At 41.0% G+C, this 21,142-nt stretch overlaps 2 protein-coding genes across 5 annotated transcripts in view; one reads left to right on the forward strand and one right to left on the reverse strand.

The window, feature by feature from the left end:
- Window positions 1–12,448, reverse strand: part of LMBRD2 (LMBR1 domain containing 2) — a 77,467-nt gene extending 65,019 nt beyond the window's left edge. For 2 of the 4 annotated variants that reach the window (XM_023739506.1, XM_023739501.1), the window contains exon 1: window positions 12,034–12,057. The gene's annotated coding sequence lies outside the window, so the exon portion shown is untranslated. Of the gene's footprint in view, window positions 1–8,506; window positions 8,902–12,033; window positions 12,058–12,190 lie in introns of those variants that run through there. The other 2 variants (XM_023739502.1, XM_023739503.1) reach the window with 2 other exon arrangements.
- An 11-nt stretch (window positions 12,449–12,459) lies between these two features.
- Window positions 12,460–21,142, forward strand: part of SKP2 (S-phase kinase associated protein 2) — a 53,114-nt gene continuing 44,431 nt past the window's right edge. Inside the window, exons 1-2 of the mRNA XM_004385248.2 lie at window positions 12,460–12,754; window positions 13,475–13,746. Coding sequence (XP_004385305.1) covers window positions 12,711–12,754; window positions 13,475–13,746 — 316 coding nt within the window. The 5' untranslated portion in view covers window positions 12,460–12,710. The remainder of the gene's footprint in view (window positions 12,755–13,474; window positions 13,747–21,142) is intronic.

Raw genomic sequence — 21,142 nt, forward strand, 5'->3', positions numbered from 1 at the left:
TCTGTAAGCCTTCATCTTAAGTGAGGATAGCAGCACAATTGGAAGAGCGTAGTCAATGTCACTGAACTGTGCATGTAGAAAGTTTTGAAATAGTCTATCTTTGGCTACGTGTATTTTCACCAATAAAAAAAAAAGGTTGAGAAGTTAGAGGGTTGACATGTTGTGGGGTTGTTAACCAATGTCATAAGACAATATGTGCACTACTGTTTCATGAGAAACTATTTGTTCTGTAAACCTTCACCTGAAGTACAATAAAAAAAAAAAAAAACTCCGTTATTCTTCGTAATAGGTCTTTTAAAATGTTTCTTATTACAGTATTTATTAACACAGGCTGTTAAGGATGACTAATCAAAGTATTCTTGCAGCCAGAACAAAAGAAAATAACTGTAAGAGTAAAAAAAAAATCAATTGAATGAATCTCGGGATTACTAGTTTAAAAAGATAATAATCAACTGATATAGGTACATAATTGACACCTGAGTTCACCCAAGTACTTTCTCTTATCTACGTTACTGCAATAGCCTTCTAGTTTGGTTTCTCTGCTTCTACTCTTGCACCCCATTCTACCATCTTAAGATCTGTTCCCATACAGTAGTCAGAGTGATCTACTGAAAGCATAATTCATATACTATTCCTCAGTTCAAACCAAAGCAAATGGTCTCCCACTGAACTCAATAAAATCCAAACTCCTTACTTAGATAACAAGGGATATATGATGTTACCTCTATCTACCTGTCTCTCTGACCTCATCTATTATCCTCTCCTTGTGTTCTACCTACACTTTCTGCTTTCTCTGAAGGTGGCAAATTTGTTCCTACTCAGGGTCACTAACTGCCTGAATTATTATCCACAAAGCTTGCTCCTTCTCATCATTCAAGTCTCTGCTCAAATGTCACTTTTTGGCACAGTGGTTAAGATTTAAGGTTGTTAACCAAAAGGTCAGCAGTTCAAATCTACCAGCTGCTCCTTGGAAACCCTACGGGGTGGTTTTACTCTGTCCTATAGGGTTGCTATGAGTCGGAATCGACTCGACAGCAACGGGTTTGGTCTGATCCCTCTACCTAAAAGAACACTCCTCTCCATCCCCACACACCACTCCTCTGTCAGTTTGTCATACTGTGGTGGCTTGCATGTTGCTATGATGTTGGAAGCTATGCCACTGGTATTTCAAATACCAGTAGGGTCACCCATGGTGGACAGGTTTCAGTGGAGCTTCAAGACTAAGAGAGAGTAAGAAGAAGGACCTGGAGATCTACTTTGGAAAAAATTAGCCAGTGAAATCCTTACAAATAGCAGCGGAAAATAGTCTGATATAGTGCTGGAAGATAAACTGCTCAGATTGGAAGGCACTAAAAATACTACTGGGGAAGAGTTGCCTCCTCAAAGTAGAGTTGACCTTAATGATGTTGATGGAGTAAAGGTTTTGGGACCTTCATTTGCTGATGTGGCATGGCACAAAATGAGAAGAAACACCTGCAAACATCCATTAATAATAAGAATGATGAATGTATGAAGTATGAATCTAGGAAAACTGGAAGACATCAAAAATGAAATGGAACACATAGATCAATATCCTAGGCATTAGTGAGCTGAAATGGACTGGTATTAGCCATTTTGAATGGGACAATCATATGGTCTACTATGCCAGGAATGACAAATTGAAGAGGAATGTTGTCACATTCATCGTCAAAAAGAACATTTCAAGATCTGTTGTGACATACAAACACTGTCAGTGACAGAATAATATCCATATGCCTACAAGGAAGACCAGTTAATACGACTATTATTCAAATTTACATACCAACCACTAACGTCACAGATGAAGAAATTGAAGATTTTTACCAACTTCTGCAGTCAGAAATTGATCAAACATGCAATCAAGATGCATTGATACTTACTGGTGATCAGAACACAAAAGTTGGAAACAAAGAAGGATCAGTAGTAGGAAAATATGGCCTTGGTGAGAAATGACACCAGAGATCGCATGATACTATTTTCCAAGACCAGTGACTTACTCATTGTAAATATCTTTTTCCAACAACATAAGTGGCAACTATACATGTGAACGTCACTGGATAGAATACACAAGAATCAAATCGACTACATCTGTGGAAAGAGGCGATGGAAAAACTCAATCTCATCAGTCAGAACAAGGCTAGTAGCTGACTGCAGAACAGACCATCAATTGTTCATATACAAGTTCAATCTGAAGCTGAAGAAAATTAAAACAACTCCACGAGAGCCAAAATATGACACTTAGTATATTCCACCTGAATTTAGAGACCATCTCAAGAATAGATTTGACATATTGAACACAGTGACCGAAGACTAGATGAGTTGTGGAATAACATCAAGGACATCATAAATGAGGAAAGCAAAAGGTCATTAAAAAGACAGGAAAGAAAGAAAAAACCAAAATGAATATCAGAAGAGACTCTGAAACTTGCTCATGAACATACAGTAGCTAAAGGGAATGGAAGAAATGATGAAGTAAAAGACCTGAACAGAAGATTTCAAAGGGTGGCTCGAGAAGACAAAGTAAAGTATTGTAATGAAGTGTACAAAGACCTGGAGTTAGAAAACCAGAAGGGAAGAACACACCTGGAATTTCTCACGCTCAAACTGAACAAAAAATTCAAGCCTTGAGTTACAATATTAAAGGATTCTATGGGGAAAATATTGAACGACGCGGGAAGCGTCAAAAGAGGACGGAATACAAGAAGTCAATGTACCAAAAATAACTGATCAACATTCAACCATTTCTGGAGGTAACACATGATCATTAAGAACTGATAGTATTGAATGAAGAAGTCCAAGTTGCACTGGAGGCATTGGCACAAAACTAGGATCCAGGAATTGACGGAATACCAATTGAGATGTTTCAACAAACGGATGCAGCACTGGTGGTTCTCACTTGTCTATGCCAAGAAACTTGGACGACAGCAACCTGGCCAAGCAAATGGAAGAGGTCCATATTTTTGCCTATTCCAAAGAAAGGTGATTCAACAGAATGTGGAAATTATCGAGCAGTATCATTAGTACCACACACAAGTAAAATTTTGATGAAAGTAATTAAAAAACAGTTGCAGCAATACATTGACAGGGAACTACCAGAAATTCAAGCAGGATTCCGAAGAGGACGTGGAACAAAGGATATCACTATTGATGTCAGATGGATCTTGGCTGAAAGCAGAGAATACCAGAAAGATGTTTACCTGTGTTTTATTGACTATGCAAAGGCATTCAACTGTGTGGATCATAACAATTTATGGATAACATTGTGAAGAATGGGAATTCCAGAACACCTAACTGTGCTCATACAGGGAACCTGTACATAGACCAAGAGGCAGTTGTTAGAACAGAACAAGGAGATACTGTGTGATTTAAAGTCAGGAAAGGTGAGTGTCAGGGTTGCATTCTTTCACCATACTTATTCAATCTGTATGATGAGCAAATAATCCTAGAAGCTGGGCTATACGGAGAAGAATGGGGCATCAGGATTGGAGGAAGACTCATCAACAACCTGCGTTATGCAGATGACACAACCTTGCTTGCAGAAAGCAAAGAGGACTTGAAGCACTTCTGCTGTAAGATCAAAGACTACAGCCTTCAGTACGGATTACATCTCAACATAAAGAAAACAAAAATCCTCATGACTGGACTAATAGGCAATATCATGATTAACAGAGAAAATGGTGAAGTTGTAAAGGATTTCATTTTACTTACTCATGGAAGCAGCAGTCAAGAAATCAAACGACATATTGCATTGGGCAAATCAGCTTCAAAAAAAGAAAAAGAGTTTTCAAAGTGTTGAAAAGCAAAGATGCCACTTTGAGGACTAAGATGTGCCTGACCCAAGCTATGGTGTTTTCAATCGCCTCATATGCATGTGAAAGCTGGAAAATGAATAAGGAAGACCGAAGAAGAATTGATGCCTTTGAATTGTGGTGTTGGTGACGAATACTGAATATACCATGGACTGCCTGAAGAACAAACAAATCTATCTTGGAAGAAGTACAGCCAGAATGTTCCTTAGAAGCAAGGATGGCGAGAGTTTGTTTCACGTACTTTGGACATGTTATCACTAGGGATCAGTCCCTAGAGAAGGACATCATGCTTGGTAAAGCAGAGGTCAGCTAAAAAGAGGAAGACCCTCAAGGAGATGGACTGACACAGTGGCTGCAATGATGGGCTCAAACACAGCAAGGATTGTGAAGATGGCACAGGACTGGGCAGTGTTGCATTCTGTTGTACATTTGGTCGCTATGAGTCATAACTGACTCAACGGCACCTAACAACAAAAACAACTCCACCCCCAACATTAATCCATTATTTCTTCTTATCTCTTACCACCCATTAAATTTTTTTTTTAGTACACACTTTTTTCTGCCTTAGTGAATAAGAACCTCAAGGGCAGGGATTTTAGTTGTTCGCTGCTCTTTCTTGAAACTAGAACACTGATGTGAACGGTGAAAGTGCAATAAAAAATTTACAAAATGAATCAAATTCCCAGAATTGGAATTGCTAAGTCCAAAGATATAAACATGATAAAGATTTTATACAAATCTTAGAACTGGCTTCAAGAAAGGCTGAACAAAGGTAACCCTCTAACCAGCAATATAAGTCACATATCCACTGTCCTACACCCTCCCTGTTAGCAGTGATTGTCTCTGCAGAGGGAAAATGGGTAAAGAGCTTGGGAGAGAGACTTTCGTTTCACTGTTTACCCTTAAGTATTGTTTGAATTTACTGCCATGTGCATTTTTACTTATTCAATAAAAATCCTTCGCAGCCCTGCCCATTAATTAACTAATGGATTTGTTGTTGTTGTTAGTTCCCCTACAGTCGATTCTCAACTTATCGAAACCCCATGTGTTGCAAAGTAGAACTGCTCTTTTGGAGATCGCCAGGTCTGTCTTCCGAGGCATGTCTTGGTGGGTTTGAACTGCAAATCTTTCAGCTAGCAGTCGAGCACTTAACTGTTTACATCAATTTGGATAACCAAAATAACTATGAACAGAGAAAATGCTAAGATATAGGGATGGCTTGGGCAAGTGAAAAGGACCACATCGCTAGGGGAGCAGAAATTTGGACATTAATTTGGCAAATATGTATCAAAAGCCTCAAAAAAGGTTCACACACTTTGTCCTAGCAATTCTTCTTCAAATAACTTATTCTAAGGAAAAACCAATAACCTTATTCTAAGGAACAAGGATTTATCTACAAGGTTGCTTTTCACTGCAACATTATTTAAACATGAAAACTAGAAACAACTTAAATGTTTATACTGAACAATCCAGGACACCTTAAAAATGTCCACCAGCTTTATCGTTGCCCACTGCCTTTTTGAGAAAAGCAGCCAAGGGTTTCATAAAACACTAATCCTACTAATCTGGCCATGACTGATAGGAGCAGGGTTCTGTGCCTGAGTCACAGGCTACCTAACAGCAACATTCCATTGCAGAATGTGATTAAAGGACACCACCACATTCCAGATGTCAAAAGGGGCAGGCATAGGGTTGGGGGAGTACACAGTGAAACACACATATATGCACAGACTAATACACACCAAAATGCTCATGGTGGTTGCCAAAGAGTAGAAGAGGTAGGAGATGATTTCTACTTTCTTCTTTGTGATTTCTTGTGTGTGTGTGTGTGTGTTTAGTTTTTTATAATAAACATGTATTACTTTATAATTTTAAAGTTATTTAAAAATCAATACAACAATATGAAGGAAAATACTTAGCAACTAGAAAATGAAAATTTTTGCTCCGGTGTTATTTATTAAGTTGTTTTTGTTAGTTGCTGTCTAGTCGATTCTGACTCATGGTAACCTCATGTTACAGAGTAGAGCTGCTCCACAGGGTTTTCTTGGCTGTAATCTTAATGGAAGCAGATTGTCAGGCCTTTTCTTCCATGGTACTGCTGGGTGGGTTCAAACTGCCAACATTCAGCAGTGGAGTATAAACTGTTTGCACCACTTAGGACCTTATTTATTAAGTAAGTGCCTAAAATCACAATCATTTTAAAATACAAATGTTTTATTATACCTTGGCAAACCCAAGTACCAAATTCCGACCCTATTTAATAATTGTGTAACTTTATGCAATTTAAACCATTAAATGAAGATAAATATACAAAACCTGTTACCATTGAGTCGACTCTGACTTACAGCAACCCTGTAGGACAGAGTAGGACTGCCCCACAGGGTTTCCAAGGAGCAGCTGGTGGATTCGAACTGTCTTTTGGTTAGCAGCTGGAGCTCTTAAGCACTGTGCTACCAGCGCTCGAGGTAAGTGAGACAGAAAAGTAAAACACTCAGTAGGACTTCCAAGGCACAGAGTACTATAGGTACTCAATAAATGTTAGTTGCTATTCTCTGCCTTCTTTGTATCATGAGCTTCTAGAAGAAAACTAACTAGTTTTCTCAACAGTCTCAAAGCATAGCTTCACCCATACTTTACCCTAAAAGGTCTCCTCCCCTTCAAAAAAAAAAAACTATGAATGAAAATCAACTGTGTTCTGCTTTTCATCCTCAATGGTCACCACTGCCTGGGCCTACTTTCAGTCCTATAAAACAAGAAATCAGCCTGGCTCCCAGAATTGTTCCCCTTGCCTCTCTCAACAAGTTGGGATTACCTCTCTAGGTCTACAAGGTAGCTAAAATGACTTTCATCTGTTCGTTGTGACAGACACAAAACACACGTCAGAGCCATGTCCAGAAGGTACACTTGACACACTAATGTCCTATAGAAAGACAATGTCATTTTTCCTGGAACAATGATCAAAAAGGTGGAGTATTCTACATCATTTGAACTGTAACCATGTGCAGCTTTACAAAAATATACTCAAGAACAAAAGGGGAACTCTGCCTCTGACAATAACAGTGGTCCTTCTAATAAGATTATTCAAATAATAAAATTACATGTTTAGGCTAAATGACAAAAAAGAAATTACTAAAATTGAGGGCAAATCAAAATTCAGTTACATATGATTAAAAATTTAAAAAAGAGAAAAAAAAGATCATAAGGTTGACATCAACACCACAGAAACAAAGGTTGATTTCACTCAAAATCAAAATGCTAATTCATTCATTCAGTCAAAACTTAGTGCCTGCTTTGATGTCATATTCTACCCTTCAAAATACTAGTTCCAAAATAGTATTTAAAATCCAGTTCAGTGTTTTTCCAATCATCAAAATATTATTCAATACTACTTTCAGATGTCTTTATAACAGTTTCATAATTGACTTACTAATGTTACTAACTTAGAATACCGTTTCCTGAGTTCTTTATGATTCCAATAATGTTTCTTTAGGCTAAACACACTTTGAGTAGAAAATTTAGAAGATAATTTTGAAATCTGAAGCATTCCAAATGTTTTTTAAAAAAAGAAAAAGAGAGAAAGGAAGGAATGGGAGAGAGGGAAGGAGGAACGCAACGGATCAGAACATAAACAAAAAACTGACAAAAATTTTGTCAAAACTAAAGATTCTGAAACTGAATGAAAAATTTCAACTAGAACCTAATGACTCATCAGACTCAGACAGTGTCAACTCCAGTATGTATCTTTACTCAGATAGAAAATAATAAAAATTAGGAAACAACTCAAAATCATTATCGTGAAAAACCAAAAGAACCAGAAGTAGAAGTAAGAAAAGTCAACAATTATCTCCTACCAATAAAAATCTAAATCTTCTAAAGCTAATCATCATTCCCTGCTTAAAGATTTCAGGTATAGATAGAATTCACTTTAGACTGTAGACTTTCACAAAAGAACATCACTCCCAATCTAAAAATGAGAAAAACTAGTTTGTTTTGAAGCCCATCTAAGGGCTCAGGTGGCAAACCAAACAGATGAACTGAATTTCAAAGTGTGACAAGCCTCTAGGAGGAGGACACACACAAACTGTTCCGTTGTTGGCAAGGCATGAGGGGGAGAGGTGGCAACCATGTAAAGAATTAAGAAGAAAGCAAGTGAAATTGTAATGAATTCTTAAAGATCTCAGGTAGACATTGCAAGACTTGCTTTGGTGATCAGAAAATCCTTAGACTTTCTCCTAATAACAAAATAATTTTATAAAAGAAGAAAAGAATAGCTAACATTTAGTGTGATTTACTAAATACTGTGCTACCACTTAACATGCTTTATCATATTAAAGAGAAGACTGTTAGTATCTTTGTTTAATAAAGGAGAAAACCAGGCACAAACAGGATAAGAAATTTATCCAAGTTCCCATAGCTAGCAGTAAGCGGCAAAGCTGGGATTCAAACTGAGGCATCATAAATAGTCTGGCTCACAATTAGAAAACTACATAGTCTCTTCTCCAGTCCAGACATACTTTCTTAATGCGGTTTAAATAGTTTAAAGAAATTTCTTCTGTTCAGTCTCCAGAGTGAACAAATTAGAAATTCCCCTATTGATTATTCCTTTAGATATATCAAGATATAGTTCATAGAATGCTAAGAAAGTCATGTTCAACATAGAATTAGCTAAGTCTTTTTACCTTGGAGTAATACTGCCGTTAGCTGACTTAAGGGTAATATGCGATTCTAATCTGCACGGGAAAAGTAGAAAATATACAGCAAATTAGAATTGGGGCAAGAACCTCTCCCCCATCTGTCCATCACAGACAACATTAAACTGCAGAGAATGAAAGATTCATTTTAGAATTAATCAAGGGAAAAGGATTCTTTTTCAGATTTTATTCGCAGATACAAACTTCTTGCCACATAATTGTTCTCAGGCTTTCGTCCCCCCGAGATAAGAAACATGAGAAAAAAACTTAAGAATTTTACAATTTACTTCATAATATGAAGGAACTAGGAGCCCTGGTGGCACAGTGGCTAAAGCACTTGGCTGCTAACCAAAAGGTCAGTGGCTCAAACCCACCGGCTGCTCCATGGGAGAAAGAAGGGGCAGTCTACTTCTGTGGAGACAACCTTGGAAATCTTATGGGGCAGTTCTACCGTGTCCTATAGGGTCACTATGAGTTGGAATCAGCTCGACGGCACTGGGTTTGGTGGGTATGAAGGAACTAAGGAAAAAGTTCATCACCATTCTTATTAAATAGAATCTCCTTTGTCATATTCAGTTTTCAAAAACAGCATTTACATATATATATATATGACTATAAGCTTCCAGTCATCTGTTAGTTTGTAGTACTGTGGTGGCTTGCGCGTTGCTGTGATGTTGGAGGAAGCTATTCCACGGGTATATGAAATACCAACAGAGGGTCCGTGAAAATGAGGAAGACCCTCAATGAGATGGATTGACAAAAATAGGATCAAATCTAGCAACAATTGTGAGGATGGCGCAGGACCGGGAAGTATTTCGTTCTGTTGTACATAGGGTCACTATGAGTAGGAACCAACTCAATGGCACCTAACAACGATTATAACCTATATATACATATATATACATACATGCATATATATAATAAATAGCTTATAGTCATTCATGCTTTCCAGTCCTTTTTGGTCCCTCCTGTAGTTTTACCTCTACATAAATGATACCACTCTTGCCCCTTCTGAGCATCTCTCATTGATAAACACTTCCCCAATTTACAGTCACTTTGTATTCTATCAGAAGCTTCCAAAGAGTACTAGAAATTACACACTCTAAAGTCATTTGCAGACATTAAAAAAAAGTTGTAATTCGTTTGTCCTGGATACTAATATAGGGACTTTAGTTCTGGAAATATGGTGCACCCTCTCTTACTAAAGTGGGAAATGGGATGTGCTGAGTAAGATTAAACTAACGAAATTAATCACGAAAATAAAATACTCCACATCAGTAGCAATCACGATGCAATTCTTTAAGAGAACAGATAACAAGATGTCTGTAGGTAGCTAGTAACTATGAGCCTTCAATGGACAGTATCATATGTATCTATTTAAACTTTTATTTACAGCCATGACTGGAAGGAATGAGGGAAAAAAAAAGTACTTCCATATTAGCAAGCTGAAGTATTTCTGTTACCAGGGCAAACACTGTTAGTGAAATATCTATTCCAATATTAGAGGGCTTTGACCTTCAGTTGAAGACTTGGCAATTACTAGCTACCTACCAATTAATAGACCTCATGTGCATTAATTTAGATATTGCAAATATTCTAAGAACTAGAAATGTTCCCTAAACAGGAGACAGAAGAAGGATATTTCTTATCCTTAAATTTAGAAATCTTCCCATCTCTCAGACCTTCTTATCTATGAGATTTATATCTAAAGTGGCCTATCCCAATTACTTTATATCTCAAAACTTTGTTAATGCTTGCTATGCATTGTGTCCCCCCCAAATATGTGCTGGAATCCTAACCCCTATACCTGTGGATATTATGTAAGTACTGCAATCACTTTCATATGCAATCTGTTATGTTACTGAGCCATACCCATTAGGGTGTGTCCTAAACCTAATCAAAGTCATAAAAAAGGTAGACAGACAGAGAAATGCAAAAACAAATGGGAAGATAGATGCCATGTGAAGATGGTCAAGGGACCAAGGAATGCTGGGGCTACAGAAACTAAGACAAGGATCTTCCCCTAGAGCCAACGAAGGACAAAGAGAGAGCCTTCCCTTATAGTTGGTGCCTGAATTCAGACTTCTAGCCTCCAGAATTGTGAGAAAATAAATATCTGTTCTTTAAAGCCATCCACTTGCGGTATTTCTGTTATAGCAGCCCTAGTAACTGAGTCAGTGCTCACCATGGCATTTTAAATTTTTTGTTTATTCTTTCTCCCAACAAGGTTACAAGTTCCCTCTGTCTTGTTCAATTTCCTGGAGACTATAACTTTTTTTTGTTAAAAATATTTTCTCTAATGAGTTGCAATCTTAAGGGAAAGGATGTATGTCTCAAATGAAGGCAGCTGCTTTCTCCTCAGCCAAAGTAACAGAGAGGTAACTATATGCAAACAATCAGGAATATTGCATTTAAAAATATTTCCCATCTAACATAGCATTAGTTTAATGAACTGTGCACACTAAGCCTAGTATTTTTCACCTAGTGTTGATCAAAATCAATTTGTGAACAGATCTCTTCTTTATAGGAATCTCACCTACTTTCAAGAACACAAAGATTCATGAATTCCTTCCTGTCAAGAAGTGGTTACTTTCCAAGCTAAGGACTAAGCTTGAAACAAGCACATATTGGGCAAGGGTGGTTTAATTCCAGTATAAAGCGTATCATTTTTTTCAAAGAAGTATGAAGGTATGTCATACAGCATCAACCCACTGTCATCGAGTGGATTCTGACTCATAGCAACCCTACAGGACAGAGCAGAACAGCCCCAAAGGGTTTCCAAGGCTGTAATCTTTACGGGAGGAGACTGCCACTCTTTCTCCCCCACTGAACTAGTATTTTTGGGATGAAGCTGGCCTGCCTAATTCTGAACTTTATAAATCCTCTATTTTTATTAGGGTTGGAATTCATCCCCCTTCCCTCTTCCACTGTCTTCCCGGGGCCATCGTTGTAGTAGTTTGAAATGCACAATGGATTTCGCATGGTCATCCTACCTGGAAAATGGCACGCTCCCTACTCTAACGCCCCCAAACTGTTCCCTGCAGAGATAGCTAAAGCAGCTCTAGGCGGCGACGCAACTGGACGCAGCCGGTTGGCCGAGAGCAACTGAATGGCTTTGCTGGTGGCCCAAGGGCTAAGCCCAGATAAAGCCTTTTTGCAGTTTAGTCCCATGCTAGCATTTAGGTGATTTGTCAAGGCTGCAAGGGGACGCGCAGCCTTCCCACAGCACACAGGAACCACCGTGGTCTCCTGCTCCCCTAAAATTCAATCATCCTCTCTCATTCTAACTGCGCCGTACTTTACAAAACGCATCCACAAGCGTTATCTGATTCGATCCTCACTCCACGCCTGTGAGATGAGCGTCGTTGTCGTAGTGCCTATCTCACAGGTACGGAAGGATCCTGTCCACAGACCCAGTCTAATTCAAAAATTATTTTCAGAAGGGCCCAAGGGCCGCCTCTCCCCGGTGCAGGAAAAAGCTTCCTGGCAGAGGGCAGAACAGGTGTGACGCCCACCTGGGTGGCGGGCCGAGCTACTGGCTCCATGCAGCGGTCTGGGACACGGGCCCCACGGCAGCGGCTGCTCGAGATCTCCGGGGTTCCTTCCGTGTCCGCCTCTGCTCGGCCCCAGACCTCAGACCCCAGAGTGTCTCATGCCCTCCCTCAGGCTCACCGTCCGATCTCGCCAGACAGCATCTGGACGGCACCAAGAAACTCCGCGTCCACCACAGGCGTCCAGGTTCTGGGACTCCCGCTCTGAAATTACCGCGGTGGCGGTCAGCAGCAGGCCTGCGAGCTGCCGGGAAAGGAAAGCCTGTCCCAGTCAAGAGCTGACATTCCCAGTCAGCCGGAGGACCGCCCGTTTCCGCTTCTCCGGCCGCCCCTGTAGGCCGTCATGCCCCGCAGCCGCTGGGGGTTGTGGGTATCTCAGAGCCCGGCGAGGCTTCAAGAGAAGGATTCAGGAAGTAGGGGGCGAGCCAGCCTGACTACGATACAGCGTAGAAACTACAATTCCCAGCTGGCAGCTGGGCCGCAAACCTCCGCCGCACAGGAAAGCGGGCAGAAGACTCCTGTGCGCGCGGTGGGGATGGAACGTTACTAGAGTTCGCGGGTCTAGCTACTGGGGGCCGGCGCTGAGCGGTCGGAGCTGCAGCGCGCCAAAGCCGGAATCCGAAGCAGCAGCTCCGCAATTAATGCACGTATTTAAAACTCCTGAATCGGTAGACGCCATGCACAGGTAAACCGATTGCAAAAAGAGACAGCATGAATGGACCGTCTTAATTCTTTTAGGCCGTGAATACTGCTACTTGCTGTTATTGTCACTAATGCTATTATTATGTGAATGGTTGCTTAGCCCTTTCTTTGGAAGTGTGGATAGATGCTTTAGTGAGGTGATCAGTGTGCCGTTTTATTTGGCTTCCCTTATAGGGCTTTCCTGCTAGGGTTTTCAATCACTGGATGGTTGCCGTCCCTCCCTCCTTGTTCCCTCCACTGTAAGAAATTCTTGAGGCCTGCCTGCATGATCGTAAATCAAAAGCCTTTCCCATTAGTTCGGTTATTTTCTCCTTCTTTCTTGCGATTTCGCTGCTAGCACTTACAAATGCAATTGTATTAGCTGCTGCGAAAGTTTTAAGTTTTCTACAGTGCATAAACTGCAGCTTCTTTTATGCCTACCTTGGCATTATTTAGGAGTCCTGGTGACTTAAGTGGTTAAGCGCTCGGCTGCTAACCAAAAGGTTTGCATTTCGAACGCAACAGCCGCTTTTCGGGAGAACGATGTGGCAGCTGCTTCCCTAAAGATTTACAGCCTTGCGAACTCTGTGGGGCAGTTCTACTCTGTCCTGTAGGGTCGCTGTGAATCGGAATTTGACTCGACGGCGATGGGTTTGGTTTTGGGTTTTGGCATTATTTAGGGGTGGGTTCTTGAAGGGAACCGGGGTATTGTGCATTTCTGCAGGAAACACCTCCAGGAGATTCCGGACCAAAGTAGCAACGTTACCACCAGCTTCACGTGGGGATGGGATTCTAGCAAGACTTCTGAACTGCTCTCAGGCATGGGGGTCTCCGCCCTAGAGAAGGAGGAGGTGGACAGTGAAAATATCCCCCAGGAACTGCTTTCCAGCCTGAGTCACCCTCAGAGCCCCCCACGAAAACGGCTGAAGAGCAAGGGGAATGACAAGGACTTTGTGATTGTTCGTAGACCCAAGCTAAATCGAGAGAACTTTCCAGGTAAGGTATGCAGGTAAAACTGACACTCACATAAGGGGTGGGTGGGTTGAACTGTTCTGTCCATAAACCTTGGTTCAGGGATCTTTAGGATGGTTTCCTATTTTAAGTTGCCTAATTCTGAAGTTGGATTGACACAGTGGCTGCAACAGTGGGCTCAAACATAGCAACTATTGCGAGGATGCTGCAGGACCGGTCAGCGTTTTGTTTTGTTGTACACAGGGTCGGTATGGGTCAGAACTGACTCCACGGTACCTAACAATAATTCTGAAGTTATTTTCTGAAGGACTGGAGGAAGTAATTGTCTTTGAAGTCTACTGGTATCTTTGTGGGTATATCTGTCTTCTGGTGTATAATTGACTTGAAAATTGTAATCCATGACAATACATTTCTGCCCTTTTCCTTAGAAGGGAATCTGCCTGCAGAAAGGCATGGAGTAGCCAGCCAGCTTAGTGTCACTAATAAATGGCAGCATAAACAATAATCTTCTTTTTTAGGATTCCTTTTCCGTAAAGCCTTGGGTGGGCTTTTTGCCGTAATCACTTTAGGTATTTGTCAATAAGTTGCTAAAGTATTTGAATATTAAACTAAGTGGAGGAGGCTTATCTCTCAGGCCCACTCCCAAATATCTCAGTTGCTGCCAGCACTATCTGCTCAGTCACCCAAGCCAAAAACCTGAGAGTCAGTCTAGAGTCCCACCATCCCCCAATATCCAATCAATCATTGCATCTTCCATTCTTGTTTCCTAAATATTTCTCAAGCTGTCATCGTCTCTTGCCTGACTATTAGAATACATGTATAACTCCAGCCTTATCTTCTTCAGATTCATCCCCCAGAGCCATAGTGGCTTAACTGAAATGCCATTGTTAAGTGCCATCAAGTAGAGTTTCATCTCACAGACCCCACCCCGTGTGACAGAGTAGAATTCCCCCTGTAGGGTTTCCTAGGCTGTAATCTTTACAGGAGCAGATTGCCAGGTCTTTCTCCCATGGGGCCACTGGGTAGGTTCGAACTGCCAACTTTTTGTTTAGCAGCCAATCACTTAACCATTGCACCACAGCTCACCATATCATTCCCATTTTAATAGTTCTCCATTCCCTGTGTACCAGGCTTCCCAAGTGGGTGAGTGAGTGCTTCCAGGAATGAATCAGTCCCCAGGGAGTATAAACATAGTGCATTGATCTAGGGTTATTGGTTTTCCTTGCTAGTAAGTCATTTAAACATTAATTCATTCAGCATATATTCACTGAACACATACTATGTGCCAAGCATTGTTCTAGGTGTTGGAAGTACAGCAGTGAATGAAACAAACATTCCTACCCTCATAAGGCTTCCATTCTACTTGGAGGGGGGCACAATAAACATATCTAGTATGTTAGATGGTGTTAAGTGCTATAGCTAAAAACAAACACAGCAAGCTAAGAGGGATTGGAAGTGCTGAGGTGGGAAGATGGATTGCAATTTTAAATAGAATAGTTAAGGAAGGCCTCACTTGGAGGATGACCTTTGAGCGGGCTTAAAGGAGGTGAGGGAGTGGGCTATGCATATATCTCAGAGAAGAGAGCCCCCAAGCAGAGGAAACAGCCAGTGCAAAGACCCTGGGGCTGATCTATGTCCTGTTTTTCAAGAAACAAAAAGGAAACCAACCTTCCAGGAGTGGAATGAGTGAAAAGGAAGTTATAAGAGATGGGGCTGAGGAGGTGTTGGCAAGAGTTGACATGACCTGACTTAACCATTTAAAATGACACACTGTTATGTGTTGAAACTAGACTGTAGGAGGTAGTGGGTGGAAGCTTGGAGTGTTGTTAAGAGGCATGGGGCTGGGGATAAGCAGTGATTCGATTCTAGACATATTCTGAAGTTAAAGTCAACAGAATTAGAATCCTATTGAAATTGTCTGTAGAAGTGGTCAGAGTCTAAACCAAAATGGAATGGGGGACAATGGAGAAGAGACCATCCAGAGAGATAAAGATTAAAGTCTGAAGAGCCAAGGAAGTTAGGTAAATAAGTATTTTCCCAAATTCTCCCATCTGGCTTTCTTTGCAGAAGCATTGGTTGATTGGTCAGTTTAGTTTCTGACTTTTTTTTTTAGGGAAGAGAACCCTCTCCAAGTTATGGTCTGGGAATCCACATCAGGAGTTAGATTCATTAGAAAGGCAGTACAGGGTGGTGGTGATGACCATGGAGTTTGAAGTCAGACAAATCTGGGTTTGAGTCCCTATTCTGCTGTTTACCAAGTGTGTTAGGAAGTTATTTGAGCTCTCTGTGCCTCAGTTTCTTCATCTGTGAAATGGGGTAATAATACCTACTTCATAGGTTCCCATGAGGATAAAATGAGAGCATGTACTTAAAGCCCTTAGCATACTGCATGGCACACAATAAACACTTAATAAGTAAAACCAGTTTATATTGATCTACAAAATTTGAAACCCATTGGGGAGTCTAGTTCACTTTCTCTTTTGTCCTTAATACTGTTAGTCTGACCCTGTTAGTGCAGTTTATTTATTTATTGTTCAAAATTTAATGTCACTGCTATTTTTAGTGTCTGGAATGCAGCACTAGCCATTTGGTGCTTGACCAACCAAATGTGGTGAAAGACACTTCCTTTTAAGCACAGATTTTGACTAAATTGCCGAGAACTGATAGCTCTTTTTTTATTTTTTTTATTGCTGTAGTTTAAGTAAAAGTGTACATTTCAAGTTAGTCTCTTATACAAAAATTTATACATACATTGTTATGTGACCCTAATTGCTCTCCCTATACTTTGACAGCACACTCTTCCTTTCCACCCCTGGTTTTCCATGTCAGTTCAACCAGCAGCTAACCCTCTCTGCCTTCTCATCTCACCTCTGGACAGAAGCTGCCCATTTAGTTTCATGTATCTACTTGAGCTAAGAAGCACACTCTTCACGAGTATCATTTTATGTTCCACAGTCCAGTCCAATCTTTGTCTGAAGAGTTGGCCTCGGAAATTGTTTTAGGTTCTGGGCTGATAGAGAATCCGGGGGCCACGCTTTCCAGGGTTCCTCCAGCCTCAGTCAGACCATTAAGTCTGGTCTTCTTACTAGAATTTGAGTTCTGCACCCTACCTTTCTCCTCCATCAGGGACTCTGTTGTGTTCCCTGTCAGGGCGGTCATTGGTGGTAGCTGGGCACCATCTAGTTCTTCTGGACCCAGGCTGATGAAGTCTCTGGTTTATGTGGCCCTGAGAACTGATAGCTTTTGATGTAGTGTGATTAATGTCTGTCCTTCCGCATTCATACACAGACAGGCATGAATAAAAAACATTTCTTAAGCGAGGCACTGTGGGAAACAAGTCAGAAGTTTAAGAGGTGATTGCTGTCTTCTGGGAATTTTTAAGACAAGTTGAGGAGAAAAGACAATAAGAAGTAACAAGTTTACAATAATACATGGTGGATAATACACTAGCAGCAGACAAGTAGCGTAGGTAGTGAGTGCTGTAGGAGGCCAGAGGGAGGAGCTTACTTGTGCAAAAGTGACCTGAAGCTTCCCAGAGGCAGAAGGGCTTCAGTGGCGATGCCTATTCAGGTAGACGATCTTCCTTCCTCCTCACAGCAAGAGTGGTTTGTTGAAGTGTTTTCAATACATCATGTCTTTTCAGTATAGGTACTGAACATATTTATATCTGGACATATTTATTTCTCAGAACTTCAGCTTCACTTAGAAAACAGATTATTTTATCTGTGTCTGTCTCTGTATGAATGTGGAAGGATGGACACCAGTCACACTCCATGTCAAGAGCTATTAGTACTGGCCAAGTTCACCAAAATCACTACTCTTGGAAAGGAGAGAAGGATCTCGAAATGCTTCAGTAAATGAGGCTGTTAAACCTGACTTCAAAAACACGTCTGAAGTGAGAGAGAGAAAATATGGACCTTTATGTTTGTTACTACCTGAGAGAAAGGCACAGAGAGACCCTAATAGTACATGTTTGTGCATGTATGGAATTACACACAAGATGGATTGGTTAATTGGTGTGTATGTGGGTAGATTCAGTGATGTAGGATGAAGGACAGCTGGTATAGATGATTCCCAGTGGGCCTCCAGAACCTGGGCAGTGCCTCCAGCGTGGCTGGATTGTCATTCCAGGGATTTGTTTGCAGTTGTTAGGACAGGTGGCTAATAGCTATGCCAGGATTAGGGTAGAACAGGCCACACCTGCTTCATGTAGCTATCTGATGACAGAGGCCCGGGGCTGTGCAGTTTTTTCTTGGTTCTCTGTTCAACTCCGGGCTTCCAATCTGTTCGTTCTGGTTTGAACCCCTGCCGAGAGTTTGCATTTCTAACAAAATCCTGGGCAATGCTAATGCTGCTGGTTGGGGGCCAGTTCTGAGAACCGCTAGTAAATCAGTGGTTCTCAAAATTTATTATACATAAGATCTCCTGGGGATTTTTTAAAATGTAGATTCTGATTCAGTTATATCTCCGGTGGAAATGCAAATTCTCAGCAGGGCTTCAAACCAGGACAAACCAGTTCGAAGCCCTGCTTCAACCTCCTCTCCCTCCAGGCCCCATTCCAGGCTCACATCTGGTGACTAAATCCTCTTCATCTGTTTACTCTGGAAGACAAAAGCTGTATGGCCAACCTGTGCCAGAACAGGTCTGATTGGCCCTTGGGGTGAATTCATGGTAGGAATTGGCCCAGGAGTGAGGTCAGTAATTGGTAGTCATTAAATGCCTGGCCCCGCCCTTTAAACAGATATTGGTCCTGAAAAAGCTGTTGAACTAATCTTGTTAATCAGCTCTCCTCTGACTGTTAAACTGCTTGCAATTCCAAACCTTACAGTGTTTCTCAGGCTTTAGACTCTAAAGTTTAGACCGTATCAGAATCTCCAAGGGAACTGGTTCAAAGTGCAAAATTCCTGAAATTCTGATCCAAGCCTGGCTCAAGCCTGGGAATCTATATTTTAATAGTCCAGGCCAACTTTTTTCCAATTCTTTTTTTTTTTTTATTGCCAGTAAGAAACAGACTTTATGTTGCAATCCTGAATGTGTATCTGAAACAAAAGTTTTATAAAACTATTTCCCCCACTAAGATGCACTCTGAGATTTTCTATTTTGTTCTCTTCCTTTAAGGAAAAAAAAATGCTTGTCAAACTCACTAAATTAATTTCATGACTCACCAATAAGTCTCAGCCAACAGTTTGCAAAACTAAACTCTGTAAAGAGCCTCCCCAGGAATCTTTCTCTCCCCCCTCCCCTAGAGCTTTCTTTTATTCATTCATTCAACAGATATTTATTGAGCACCCTTCTAAGGATTGGGAATACAGCAGTGAACATAATGAGCCAAAGTCCCTGCCCTCGTAGAGCTTATATACCTTGTTCTCCAATCCCAGTTTTCATTGTTCCTTTGTTGCTCCTCCCATACCTCTGTGTTCAGCAGGTCTCTTGCAGAAATAAAGGGTTGTGGGGTGGAGAGGTTCATTGAGGATCCGTTTTTCCTTTACTGTGTTTTGCCTTTTTCAGTTTTGCCCACCAAGCCCAAAAAAGCAAAAATACCAAGAACTAGCATAGCATAGTGTTTTCTTTATGGCTTATGGGAAAAGGAAGGGGAAGTCATCCTGGATGGCAAACCTGTTTGTAGTTCCACGGAAAGGAAGCACGGTTGTAACTACTTCCTTCAAACAAAGCAGCAAAAGCAGACATGAGATGAGAACCCCTCTCCCGTAAAAACAGCAGATGTGAGCCCCAGTGCCTGCGTATCGCCCAAGTGTAACTTGATTATACTTAAAGAGAGGAACAGATGTAAAAGTCAGAATTTTGGTTTTGATTAAGTTTACTTTGGGTTCTTCAGCTTGGATCTGAATCTGAGTGTAGGTGATGCTCTGAGAAAGAAATCTGTCAAATAGAAGTTTCCTATACTGAGAAGATTGGATGCTTAGAAAGCTCTTCAATAAGTCACTCTTTCCAGAGGAGTTGGAGGAGCATAGGAGGTGACAAGGTTCCAGAAATGGAAAGCTGGATTTACACCTGAAAAATAAGTAGAAAAGGTGGCTGAAGGCAATAAATGGCAAGTTGCTAATCTGGCCAGTGGTCACCCATTCATGACTCTGAAGTATGTTTAACAGCTGTCCACGTAGACTGAGGTCTTGGCCTTAATAATTATTTCCATTAATGTACTGGGTAGGTGTGCAGCCTTGCTGGGTTTAGAAGAGGCAAGTGGAGGAAAGACCTACCTCTGGATTCTTCCATCTGCTCTAGACAAACAGGGTAGAGTCAGGAATCCACGCAGTAGGTGGCTGATGTTTGGAGAATTAAATATGGCAAGTGAAACTAGATTATATCATAAGCTGGGATACAGTCCCTCAAGCAGGAAGACAAACATCAGCTTCTCTTCTGGGACAGCAACCAGTTTCAGGGTGTGGCCCACCCAGGCAGGGCCCTAGAATCAGGGTCATCCTGTGATCAGCTCAGTAGAGTCCTGGTTAGTTGGCTGCTGGCTGGGGCTGTACATTTTCTTGGCCATTGTCCCTTCCATTTGGTGTTAAACTGTTAATATCTTTCAGCATCTTTATTTTATTCCATCTATCCCCCATCATTCCCTATCCCTGACTGAGTTCTTTTTTCATAGCAAGTCGAGTTTAATTCTCACCTTTTCTAAGCTTGCAGAACAATCAAGTACTTAGAATGGAGGAGACCATAGAATCTTAGAGCATCATAGGGTAGGAAGAGCAAGATTTGGAGTCACACCTGCATTTGAATTCCCATTCTGCCATTATAACTTCTCTTGCAGACCCTGCTCTCCTGCCTCTTCCACATACACGTCAAAGACTACCATACTCATGTACTGATAGAAGACATTATCTTTGCATTCCGGCTTTTTTTCTTCAGCCTCATCCCCTCCGTACACCAATGGTGCTGTGTCATTTCTGTGCATGTACCCCACCTGCAGTGCCCTCTGCCACCCTGGCAAACCTTCAGACATCTACATCTTGTTACTTTATTTTTTAATCATGGTAAAATATATATATAATATAAAATTTGCCATTTTAACCATTTTTAAGAGTACAATTCAGTGGCATTAATTGTATGCACAATCTTGTGTGACCGTCACCACTTTTGTTTTTTCTCATATAAAAATTTATACACACATTGTTATGTGACCCTAGTTGCTCTCCCTGTACTGTGATAGCACACTTCTACTTTCCACCCCAGATTTCCCATGTCCATTCAGCCAGCTCCTGACCCTCTCTGCCTTCTCATCTCGCCTCCGGACAGGAGCTGCCCATTTAGTCTCATATATCTACTTCAGCTAAGAAGCTCACTCTTCACGAGTTTCATTTTATGTCCCATAGTCCAGTCTAATCTTTGTTTGAAGAGTTGACCTCGGGAATGGTTTTAGTTTTGAGCTAACAGAGAGTCCGGGGGCCATGTTTTC

This window comes from Trichechus manatus, unplaced genomic scaffold (genome assembly GCF_000243295.1).
Source record: "Trichechus manatus latirostris isolate Lorelei unplaced genomic scaffold, TriManLat1.0 scaffold00135, whole genome shotgun sequence".
Classification (NCBI taxonomy): domain Eukaryota; kingdom Metazoa; phylum Chordata; class Mammalia; order Sirenia; family Trichechidae; genus Trichechus; species Trichechus manatus.